This window comes from Eurypyga helias, unplaced genomic scaffold, assembly GCF_000690775.1.
Source record: "Eurypyga helias isolate BGI_N326 unplaced genomic scaffold, ASM69077v1 scaffold47184, whole genome shotgun sequence".
Taxonomy (NCBI): Eukaryota; Metazoa; Chordata; class Aves; order Eurypygiformes; family Eurypygidae; genus Eurypyga; species Eurypyga helias.
Window position 1 is genome coordinate 392 of NW_010245348.1, and position 12,697 is coordinate 13,088.

The window sequence follows — 12,697 nt, forward strand, 5'->3', positions numbered from 1 at the left end:
GGGGTTGGAACTGGATGATCTTTAAGGTCCCTTCCAACCCAAACCATTCTATGATCCTAAGATCCTGAAAGGGTCAGATCAGTTTCCTTTCACCTCCTCCTTTTTTTTCCCTGGTAGAATTTTCCTAGTGTATGTCCAGGCCCACAGAGTTAAGATCTGAACTTTTGACATTGAAAATGTACCAATGAGATCAGCATTGCCTCCGTCCTCACAACAGAGGTATTCCACACATACTCTAAGGCATCAGGGAAGATGTTCCTTTTGCGTGGCTTCAGTACATGTCCTTCCATTCAGGACACTGAGCTGTAGCAGGTATGGTCAACAGCTGCCCAGCCCTCCACTGCTGTCTTGAGGTTGGACCACCAACTTACTGATCCTGAGTCGTGTTTCCACCAAGGCAATTTGTGTGCCTGATCAAATTCTGATCTCTGTAATTCCCAGCCCTCTCTTGTATTGGATGCTAATAATATTCGGTCTCCTGGTCAGGTGAAATAAACTTACTTCATGATCAGTTTACGTCATGCTAAGCCTGGCGTACGTTTATGAGGTGCTGTTTATTCTTCTGTTGTCCCAAAGCCCAAACTACCATCAAATTAAACGTAATTATTTCTTTTTTCTTACATTTACAGGCAGCTGAAGAAGTTAGATGAAGACAGTTTAACAAAACAACCCGAGGAAGTATTTGATGTGTTGGAGAAGCTTGGAGAAGGGTATGTGTTCTCTTACCAGGTGCCTGCTGGGTGTTTCTCTAAGAACAGATCTGTGTGCTGGGAGTGTGTTCTGATTTTTTCTCTGATTTTTCACTTTTGTCATGACCTGTTACCGCAGAGGTACGTACTGACAGAGTGACAGTGTTGGTCAGTAACACAATAAAGAATTTGTTTCCCCAGAGTATGAGGTCTTAACCCACACAGCAGCTTACGGCTCAGCAGTAGGGGGTTAAAACATTGTTGGAAAATGACAGTCTGGAGTTGATGAGGCTCTGTGGGAACTTTGAGAGTTCTGTAGTTCATCCCCGGTACCTCTTGCGGAAGATCCGCGTGATGGAAACCAACTTCTGTCGCATTGTGCTGCTTGGTAAGGCAGAGCAGCAGGTGACATGTTTGCCTTCTTAAGCAGTTCATTTGAAAAAAACTGATCGGTAAATCTGCCTGGCTGCTGTAAGTAAAGAAGCTGGAAATAAGACAGATGATATCTGACAAGAAAAGCAAACCTCTCTGACCAGAGCTGTAGTTCTTACAGATGCCCAGCTGGTGCTGTATGCTGGAAAAAGGCACTTGCAAAAAGCAAAACTGTAACATTTACATTTTTAAAATGTTACTGACTTCATTGTTTCTTTAATATTTTGTTTCTCAGTTCCTATGGCAGTGTGTTCAAAGCCATTCATAAAGAAACGGGTCAAGTTGTTGCAATTAAACAAGTTCCTGTGGAATCTGACCTGCAAGAGATTATAAAGGAAATATCCATAATGCAGCAATGTGACAGGTAAGTGTATATGGCAAAACCCATTCTCAGTATGCAAAGAAAAGTGTTGTCTGTGATCTGGCATTTAATCAAGTAAAAGCCATGATGTTGCCTTAAATGTTTTTTAAAAGGCCGGACTTGTACGATCAAGTTACCTCGTATCAACTGAGTCATTGTAACTGACCATTTGGGTAGTGTTAATCCAAGCAAAGGTAAGACAACAGAAATTTAGCTTGCAGCAGAGAGCATTGAGCTGAGTTGAATAACCTTGCACTTGCTGCCAGCAAAGAGCCAAGCGTGCGAGCAGTAACTGCGGTTCCCCCGGCGTGCCGTCACTTGTTGAGCAGGGGTAACTCGACTGTGGGCTAGAACAGCAGTTCCCGTGCCCAGAGGGGTAATGTCTTCTGAACAAGTTTTGGTACGGACATAGAAAACTGTTAGAAGAGTTGGTTTTGTGTGTTTGTCTTCAAGGGGCACGTGGCTGAGAGCCACTAACGCATGACCGCTCTTGCATGCGCATCATCTGCACGCTGCCAGCTGCTTGGGTGGCAGAATTGTCCTTCCGGACCATTTTCTGCCTGCGCAGGCTGTAGTGTGGCACAAGCTGTCTGCTGATCTGAGCATCCCCAGAATATCCTGCTGGCAGCTCTGTGGGCTGATGGTTGGCTCTCTGGGTTGTCTTCGCATGGTTCTTGGGAAAAGATACTACTGTACTAACGTAGAGCTCATGGGTGCAGAAGACCTCGTCTCAAAGTGTGTCCTGGGCTGAAAGTTTAAATAGATGAATTTCTTGTGGTGGTATGAATCTAGCCTTAAGAAACAGTACCTTGATGTACTCCAGGCATGGAAAAATATTTGAAATAACTTATCGATATAAAACTATGGTCCCGGTCACTTATTCTATTGCACTTCACTCTCCCTATGTTTAAAAGAGGGTGAGTGGTGGCAGACAACCACATGTCATTGGAAAAGAGTTTGTGAAAAATCATCCTGTGTAACTGGGAAAGCATTACCAGGTGTCTCTTTCTTAAAACAAATATTAACTTTGTAAGGCTTAAAGGGAGACCTCACAGTTGTGAACAGCAGAGGGAGCAGATCAGTGGAGCATCACGTTTCCTGGGCAAGCACTGAGGGACACTGCGGCGTGACTGACTTTGCTGTGCTAGTTTTACACGTTTTCATTAGAGAATATTCAGCAGAGAATAGATTAAACGCGCTTTTGTTCCTTAGCTCCATTCCCACAAAATTGGGAACAGTCTTCCTGTTAGTTTTCTGCTTTACCTTTTCCAGAGGACAGATGGTTGGGTTAGGGTTAGGGATCAACACGCTTTACGAGGCTGTGTGCAATTTGGGCAGCCAGGTAACTGTGAGAGACAGTCTTAGGTCGTACTGGATTCCTAAAATACAGCCTGGAATAAATCATAGAAACGAGTAAGCGCATGTGGTAGTGGAGGAACATTCCTCTTAAGGAACAGGGTAGCTTTTTCCCAGCACACTCTGGACCTTATTTAATGTTTCCATTTGGTTGCAAATGCTCTGCAGCAGCTTTCCCAGGGACTGCAGTGGTGCGTTTCTCATTCCCTTGCCCTGCCTTCTTGCTTGCCACAGCACTGACCTTGTTGTAATCCAGTTCAGAGAGCTAAACCAGACTGAGGCCTAAACGCACCTTATTTCTGTAGGATTTGTTGCCAGATGGTTTAGCTCCGTGAACTGACGTAGTGGCAGGTCAGATGAGCACGGCTGTGGGGAAGAGGCTTGGCAGGGCTGCAGTAGCCCTGTGCGAGTTCAGACTGTTTAGGAATGCTTTTCATCAGGATTTCGGGGCCACTTCAGCTCTGAATTTCTAAAACATACCTGGGGACTCTGCAGTGTATTGCGCTGACTCAGTTATGCTCGTTACTGGTGTTTGACCTTCTGTTTTCTTCTGCTTTTTTCACATGCCACAGTCCTCATGTCGTGAAATATTACGGCAGCTATTTTAAGAACACAGACCTGTGGATAGTCATGGAATACTGCGGCGCTGGATCTGTGTCTGATATTATTCGATTACGAAATAAGACGGTATGTCCTTTCTCCTTTAACGTGTGAATGGGAAACGTGGGTGTCCAGCAGCCCAAGGCAGCTGCGTAGTTTGGGCGTGATCCTCACGGCGTTCAATGCCTGACACAACCATTGGCCATAACTTGAGATGCAGGTCCTTTGTTCCTCTGAAAATGAGAAAACCAGAACGCTATCGCGTAATCAGCGATCTGGGTAACGCGGAACAGGTTTTGGTTTGTTGGCTTTCCTGAAAACCCGGGCCGATTCTGAATAACAGACTCTACTCTGCCTTGCTTCGGTGATTGCAGGATAAGAATGACTAGTTGAGAAGGGGTTATGGTATGTGAAATATGATATATGTGTGTGTATATATATATACATGTGCTGGTTGTAATTTAGTTCTACTTCACAATGCTCTAATTCACTGATTTCCCATTATTACGGCAACGGTTAGTGAAGGCAATTAAATAGCAATTAGTGAATCTCAAGAAAACATAGACTGAAACACATCTCAGCAACTGATAGGTTGGCCCTAACTCTTCTTTTCTGTAGCTCACAGAGGAGGAAATTGCTACAATAGTACAATCAACGCTGAAAGGCCTAGAGTACCTGCATTTTATGAGGAAAATACACAGGGACATCAAAGCTGGAAATATATTGCTAAATACAGAGGGCCATGCTAAACTTGCAGATTTCGGAGTGGCAGGACAACTTACAGTAAGTAAACCCACGATGGTTGTGTACGCTTCAGTTTGTATTTTCAATCTGCGTGCGAGTATGATGTGCTTGTGGAGAAATTGTTCTAAGCTGGTTTTTAGCGCTTTACATCAACATAACGAGGTGCTAAACCAGCAGCAGATGAGAGCAGAGCTTCCTCTGTGGAAGCTGTTACACCTAAGTAATGGTTTCCAATAGAATTTGCTGTTTCCTTCAAGACATCCATAACTTTTGTAAGCAGTTTCCAATTCCTTTTGCAGCCCGCCGTATCCCAGTCTTGCTGAGTCTAACAGTGTGTGTGCCCGCGAGTGGAAGATAATTAGGGTGATAATTCATTAATGAACGTTTGTGGCTAATTGCCATTGTCTGGATCTTTATCCTACTCTTCATCTCAGGACACCATGGCAAAGCGGAACACAGTTATAGGGACCCCATTTTGGATGGCTCCAGAAGTGATCCAAGAAATCGGGTATAATTGTGTTGCAGACATCTGGTCCCTGGGAATCACGGCAATAGAAATGGCTGAGGGCAAACCACCGTATGCAGATATTCACCCCATGAGGGTAAGGACTAAAATACATTACTGTGTGGAAAGGTTTTGCTGTTACAACTGACTGAATCAACATGACACCTTGCTTTTAATTCGGAGTAAATTATTCCTTTTCCGTCAAGTTCTTTGTACTGTTGAGTGAATGGAAAACAGATCTTTGAGAAGGAGTATCTGCAAGGGAAGGAAAACTGCAGTCCTATTCTGTTAAGGTACAGCTGCAGCTCCCTGCCTTGGGTGTGAAGAAGCATATTTTCAGCTGTATTATCCAAACGTATTTTTGTTTTATGCAAACACAAATTTCTGAGGGTTAAAAATGGCAGATTCACACCGTTTGGGGCATGTCATGGCTCAGACGAGGTGTGTAAGCACCTTGTGAGAAAAGTTTGACTTCTTGCTACTTCATCCGTTGGAGAAAATTTGTTTAACATCAGCACAAAAGTCTTCAGAAGCCTCAAACTTGAAATCTGCATTGTTCTTTGGTACCAATGTATGTTTGTGTGTGGGTTTTTTTTTTTTTTTGTTAAGAATCGTAGAATGGTTTGGGTTGGAAGGGACCTTAAAGATCAACTAGTTCCAACCCCCCTGCCATGGGCAGGGACACCTTCCACTAAACCAGGTTGCTCCAAGCCTCATCCAGCCTGGCCTTGAACACTTCCAGGGATGGGGCATCCACAGCTTCTCTGGGCAACCTGTCCCAGTGCTTCCTATGCTATTGATGCTGTATTGTTGGAAAACTTTATGCTTTTCTTTGAAATACGGAATATTCTTCTGTTTTCAGGCAATTTTCATGATTCCCACCAATCCACCGCCAACATTCCGGAAACCAGAGCTCTGGTCAGACAATTTCACGGACTTTGTAAAACAGTGTCTTGTTAAGAGCCCGGAGCAGCGTGCCACTGCAACACAGCTGCTGCAGGTCTGCCTTTTCTTACCAGAACATAAGCTCTAGAGAAGGCTTGCCAGGGCAGGCAGTGCTGCTCCTGAGATTCATTTCTTCCTGCTCCCGCTCGCTGCAAAGTTTACCCTCTACGATCTCATTTTAAACATCTTACGCTCAACTTCAACTTTTCAGTTCTTCTCTAAGAACCTGTCAAACTTCACCTTCCTGCCTTTGTCTGCTCGGGGTTGTTTTTTTGTATGTTTGGCTTTTGGAGTTTGGGATGTGGGGGGTTAACTTTCAAATTCTCACCAGCGCTGCCAAGAAAACGCCTCTTAAAACACTAAAAAGGGGAGACTGAATGAAAGTGATAGCTGGGAATGGTCTGGGCATGGTGATGATCCGTGTAATTGGTTCTCGACAGCTAAGCTGCCAAGGAAAGAAGTAAGTAGAGTTGTGGGAGGGGAAGGAGCCCAAGGTCTCATGGCGGCAGTGCCTTTGGAGCATGAGCTTGTTTGCAGGGCGGGAGGTCTCTCCTGTGCCAAACAGAAGTATCGTCTTTTTATTTTAGTAATATATTGAGCTAAACCTTAATTTTGATTGAAAGTAGGCCGTAGTAACAGTGTTTTACTGTTAGATTTTGGGTTGGATGTGGTGCTTATTTATTTCTTTAAATACTTCTCAGCATCCATTTGTTAAAAGTGCCAAAGGAGTGTCAATCCTGCGAGACTTGATTAATGAAGCAATGGATATCAAGCTGAAACGTCAGGAGGCTCAACAGCGTGAACTAGATCAGGAGGATGAAGAAAATTCAGTGAGTATTTAATAACAACAGGGTACAAAATCCAACCTCTAGCTCCTTCCATAAGGCTTAGCTTCTTTGGTTTTGCGATAGTTGGTCCAATTTGAGTTAGTGGATTGGTGGATTTGACTTAGTTCTTGAGTTTTCTACTTCATGACTGCTTAAACTAATGCTTGGTCTCTGCTCAACATTTCTGTGTGGGATAGCCAGCATGTATGGCTTCCTATTTAGCTTAGGGTGTAGCTAGAGACCTGTGATTGAACAGGTCTACAAAGCAGTGTATGCAAAAGACTTGATACGTTTTCCAAGTTGGATTATATTATTTATGCAGCACTGAGAAATTTTTATTGTAGATTCGTGTCTTAGGCTGCTCTCCTAGTAATAAAATAATAGTATCCTCTGCGATGCACTTGATATAAGTATGTTCTGTTGTTTTGCTGTTGTTGTGCTTTAGAACCTCCCTTATAGAAACTTTCTGCTACACAAGAGCAAGCGACAGAAGCCTGAGGTGAGGCCATGGCAAGTGTTCAGGGGATTGCTGTGAATTTAAGTTCCTGGTTTCAGTGGTTACAGCATGTACATATGGAAAGCATGTTGAAAGCTGGTTTTTTTGAGCCTCTGACTGCTTCAACCTGAAGAAATGAAATGGGCAACAAAAGGCATTGTATGCCAGAGTCCGTTGCAGAGGTTAGGCTTGAACAGCATGGTCTGCACTGTCTATGCTGAAGGCATCGTTCTAGTTTTCCAGTTTAGGACCGGCTGTTTATTCAGTGTGAAAGTGACCTTATTGGTCACGTTGCCATGATGTTGACTCTAAGAGTGTTGTCCTTACCCTCTCTCCTTCGTTTCTGACTGATCTGCAGTCCCACTGCTGAGAGATGGTGTCTGTGTAGTGGAGTTGAGTGGTCTCCGTCAGTGTGTGTGTTTTTCTGAAGCTTCTCTTCTCTGTCTGCTAGCAGAAAAGTGTTCCCAAGTGCTGTGGAAACTACTGCTGTAGTCCTTTGTTAAATGATGTGTAGCTGACGAATTTATTGCTTCCTCTCACCCACTCATCTCCACATAAAATTACTTTTCCTCCTTTAACATCTCATGTAGTTTTCTCCTCCTCTTGCTATTGGTTTGGAGGTTGGGAAGTAAATTATATAGACACCGCTGATAGAGCAGGTAAAATGTATGGAACATCAGAATGCAGAGGGATGTACTTCTTTCTCTCAGTGACACTGAGATGGAGTATTACAGCTTGACGTGCCAGACCTGTGCTTTCCCTCTAGCACTAATACAGATCAGTAGGCGTGTGGCCACGCATAAAGAACTGTGAACTTCATCCTTACAACAAAACAGGAGCATGGATACGTCGCCTGCATTTCCAAGAAACTAAATAGATTGTGGAAATGTTGACCTTATTCATTAAATCCTAGTCACTATACAGACTTGGTGAAGCACACACCACCTAGTGCAGCTCCTGCCTCTGGCTGACATAACCGTCTGCCCGGAAGTTGTCCTGCCAGAATTTGTTTCAGGAGCTTGTGTTTTCCTACAGTCAGTCTCTTGAGCCTTGACAGCAGTAACTCAAAACCTTGGTAATGGTAACACCTACTAATAAATGGAGAGATAAGAAGTAATTTTTATCTGAAAAAAAGGACTAGACTTTGATAACTTCATTCCTTTTTAAGGATTTGCAAATTCAGTTCATTTTTCTTCGGTGCTTCTGAAGTTTATAGCAAGTAAAACAACGTAAATGTTAGACAGACTCATAACAAATAGGATGATCACTTTTTTTCTCAGTGTGCCACATGCACTCCAGCCTTAGACCTGTTGCTGTCTAATAATGACTCCTCAGTGGACTGTACCCCTTGAGATAGGGGGGTTAGGTCAGCTATGAACACTGGCAGCATGAATAGAAACGCTAATGACTGACTGAGTACTGTCACCTACCCTTACAGACGGGTCACTGAGATACAACTTGCATTGAGGAACTTCTGCTGATTATTTATCTCTTCTTTCTTTATCGTGGTGGCAGAAGAGTATGCAGGCTTTTCATGACCTGTTGGAGATGACAGGGGGAGAACTAAGTGCATAAACCAAAATGTCGCTTCTCTGTGTATCTGTAAACATTTCTGCATTAGTAAGACTTGCCGGTGTCCTTGAATTCAGACATTCTTCATGGGACTTGGCCCCATCGGTAAAAGTGTGTTTATGGCATCCTTGTACAGGAAGAAGATGAAACCGATTCAGGTACCATGGTGAGGGCGAGTGGAGATGAAACTGGTACCATAAGAGCTGTCAACACGATGAGTGATGGAGCCAACACAATGATAGAACATGATGATACCTTGGAATCCCAGCTGGGTACAATGGTCATAAACACCGAAGAGGAAGAGGAGGAGGGCACCATGAAACGTAAGAAAACTTTAACTTCTAGAAAATTACTTGGTGCCTAATGCGGGCTGTGATACGTATTCTCAACCTGCTTCGGTATTTTGGGAAGCTTGTTGTGATGTCTTTTGGCTGTAGGGAGCTAGAACTCTTAGGCTGCTGCCCTCTGTCAGCAGAGACACCCTTTCTAGGTCCAAGTTTCAAGCCATCCTTTTTAGTCTTGCACTTGGTACAGCTGATGTGCCCCATTTCCACAAGTTTCTGTGCTGATCTAACAGGATCTGGTTCTACCTAGTATGGGGGGAGCCTATTGGACAGTTTTTGTCTGTTTTGTCTTTTTCACAGAATGTAGAGGGGGACAGAATATAGAAGAGGGAGATGCTAGCAAAGGATTAATCCCAACATTTTGGATGCTTTAGAAGGTGATTTGGCTGTAACCTGGCATCTGGAAACAGCAAGTCTGTTTCAGAACTGATGCATCAGATAAAGGGCTGCCTTTATGAAATGCAGGGATCTTACATGCTCCAAGTACATCAAGGCTGGTGGTGGGAGGAGCCAGCATCTCTGTAAACTTGGCTGTTTCTGTAGTGTCACTTCACTCCATAAGGACAACTGAATAAACTGTTGTTGTTCTGAGACATTCAAGTGGAAATCTGTTCCACCATGAAACAGAAAAGCTTACTAAAACTACAAGCCTTGTCACAGGCTGTAAGATTTAAAATGATGTGTGTCCAATCCCTGATAGTGTGGGGAAGACCTCACAGCTCGAGCTGGAAAGGGGTAAAAAATGTTTCTTTGATTAAAGAGATGGTAGGGAGAGCCTCCTTGGAAAAGTGGGACTAGAAGAAAAAGAACCTGTTCTCAACTGTGGATTCTCATAGCAATCCCTTCCCGCTGGGTGGGTGGGCTCGACAGCATTGAGGCAGAGGTGGGCATGGATGACTCGGCTGGCCAGTGTGGATGTTTGCTCAGGGGCCGAGGAAAGGGCTGAGTGAGGGCTCAGCAGTAGTAAAACTGGACCATTGTAGGCAAGGGTTGTTCTCTTGGCTCTTGCACTGCTTCCAAAGACGTCCTTGGCCATCTGATTTCGAACCTTTCATCTGTGATGAAAACTTCTTCCATGTGGGGACCCTCTAGGGCTCGTGGAAAAACGCTGTGTTCCCCTAAGAGACCAGAGTGAAAGTTCAGCAAAACCTGTTTGAAGAGTTTTCTGACCTTTGGCAAACACCAGTTCAGCACGTCCAAGACCGGAGGTGTCGGTCCACGTAGCAGCTTGTGGCAAAGTCGATGGAGTAACGCCGTCAGGTTTTGTGGAACAAGGTGGCTTTAGCACAGAGTAGCCGAAAGGTCACCCAAAGAGTGGGACATGTTAACAGCCGTAAATAAATCAAGTGAAGCTGCAGTTTCTTTACAGATAGCTAGCACTTAGTTTCTCGTCGTTGGGGTGTACTGTTCCCTTTCCTGAATCACTGTAACAGCGGTTTTACTGCCTGTGCTGCTGCTGAGCTGGCTGCCAAAGGTGTGTGAGGAAAGTGCCTCTTCAGTTTATCTTTCTGTGTTTAGCTTGTGCTTATCTTCTCACCGGTCTTTTTAAGACTGCAGTGCTGGTAACTCAGAAGCATCAAATGCTCTCTACGAGGGCATGTCCAGAGGTTTGAGGAGGTGCCTGACAATCTCTCTTTTGTAAGGACATACTCTCATTTTGAGCAGAATCAGTTAAAAAGATATAGCATTGTCTTTAATACAGTGTAGGATCTGACCTCAGGAGGGAGCTCCAGATCAAGTTCTAGGAGTGCCAGGTCTCTGACTAGAAAGTTGAGCCTTTATTTTAAAACCCCCTTAAGACTTCAGACTTCTTAAAAACACTCTGTTCTTCAACTGCTGCTGGGTAACGGTGTTGAAAGCTGAGTGTGAGAAGTGCCTGGGCAGCTCTGCCTTCTGGAGGAAGCTGTTTGAGATCCTGGGGGGCAAGGGATGTTTGATGCTGGTATCGCTGCCGTGTGGACGGGATCAGTCCAGCAGTGTCTAGGGAAACCAAGCTGTGCTCCGTGCTCTCTGCTGCAGGTTATGCTGGATTTTAATAACTCTAATTCCAGGAAATCTGCTGTTAATGAAAATGATTGTACCAGGATAAAACTTAACTTTTCCTTAACACCTTATTCTCCTCCTTCCCCAGCAGCATAATGCTGAAATTCTTGCTGCTGCACAGAGCAGTTCTGTTTTTCTCGGATGCACTGCAGGGCAGGGTCTTTGGGCAGCCCTTCATGTGACTTGCCTATCGCTCCATTTGTCGGCTTGCCATTTCTATATTCGTGTTCTCTTAACATTCAGTTAAATTGATTTAACTGTAAAGCTCCTCACCCCGCTGCAGAACTCTCTGGAGCAAGTTCTTTTTGTAATCTTAAATACAAATATAATAATGCTGTTTGGAGACCACTGGGTTTGAAGACGCTTCATCGATTCATATTTTTAAAGAAGTCTGTAGTTCACTTGGCAGCTTCTGTTATGACTCACAATAAAACCTGTTTTAAGTCAATAAAAAAGATCCGATTTTTCTTGCACGGCATTAGTAAGAGAATTCAGCTCTCCTAGGTGTCTGGAGCTGTTTAACTGCAGGTTTCTGAGCTTGTGTTCTAGCTGTCCCTCCTAATTTAAAAAAACCCTAAAGCTATCTTTACCATTTTTGGCTTGGTTTTATTTCTTTTTGGTGTAAAAAAAATGTTTATAGGACATTGAAATACAGTACGTTAGATAGAATTGTCTTAGAAATCTCTAGCAAATAACTACTGGTAGCCTTGAACGTGATTCTTGCATAAATCAATTCATGGCTTTTCAGGCTCTGAGGAGAAGCATTCCTAAATACTACTGCCTTTCCCTGTAGGAGAAGTTTTGCTTTGTAGTCAATTGAGCTGTAATTCTCTTTGCTTGAATTCTTTAATTTGCTTGGCTTTTTTCTGGGCACTCAGTATAAATATTCAGGCAGCATGTCACTGTGACATTCCCTTACGTGTTTTGAAAGCACTCCAGTGATTGCCCGCAACCGTAGATAGTAAATGGCGCTGCGACACATTTTTACTTATGGATCGATTGCTAACAGATTACTTATGGATTGCGGTTAAACTCTTCCAGGAAAACTTTGGAAATAGCTGACAAACTATAGACGAACAGTCATTTGTACTAACAGATGTTTCCATTGTGCTTGAGAGCTGGAATCACTTTTGAACTGTGAATATGTCTAAATCTTTATTTTTTCTGTGGGAGGATATGAAGTGCTAGTAAATAGCACAGCATTTTTTGCTTTTTCTGCTTTATTTGCTGTAGATCTGTAGATAGTGGAAACTTGGCATGAGTTTCTCTTCGATTTAAAGAGTGGAACATAATTTTATAATAAAGCAGATAAACATATTGCCTGCCTTGGACTCTGCAATACGATGAGATCCAAGTGAAATAGGATCTAGTTTGTCTAGTACCATCATCTGCCCCGTTTTCTATGTTGGTGTGCTTCTTGCTTGTTTAAGCACCAAATAAAATGACACTGGAGAACGTAGAACTGCCAAGAGTGGTGTGAGCTGGGCTGCCTGGGTTTTGAGTCGAGATGAATGAGGGGTTTGGAGAGGGTGGAAGCACTGTGGGGATGGGGTTTTTGCTAATGCAGCACATGTTCAGCAGAGCGTTGGGCGCAGAGGTACACCAGAAGCTCTAATAACGCCCTTGCCTTTCCCTTGGTTATGTAACATGCTGGTAAAAATTCTTCATAGTTTGTGAATGTTTAAAATTAAAAATTCTAGGCTTAATTCTCATAATAATTGGGAGAGGGGTTGGGTTTTGTTATGCTTTTACCATGCAGTCGTAGTTTAACTCCAGCTAGCCA

The 12,697-nt window shown here is 43.6% G+C and overlaps 1 protein-coding gene across 1 annotated transcript; it reads left to right on the forward strand.

Annotated features, from left to right (window-relative positions):
* Positions 1-634: 634 nt before the first annotated feature.
* On the forward strand, positions 635-8,850 carry STK4 (serine/threonine kinase 4; the record flags this gene model as incomplete). Its single annotated transcript, XM_010150015.1, has 8 exons — positions 635-710; positions 1,357-1,485; positions 3,411-3,525; positions 4,057-4,221; positions 4,617-4,784; positions 5,550-5,687; positions 6,334-6,462; positions 8,664-8,850. Coding segments are annotated over 8 exons (1,107 nt in total), but the record flags the coding sequence as incomplete, so codon positions are not given.
* Between the last annotated feature and the right edge of the window lie 3,847 nt (positions 8,851-12,697).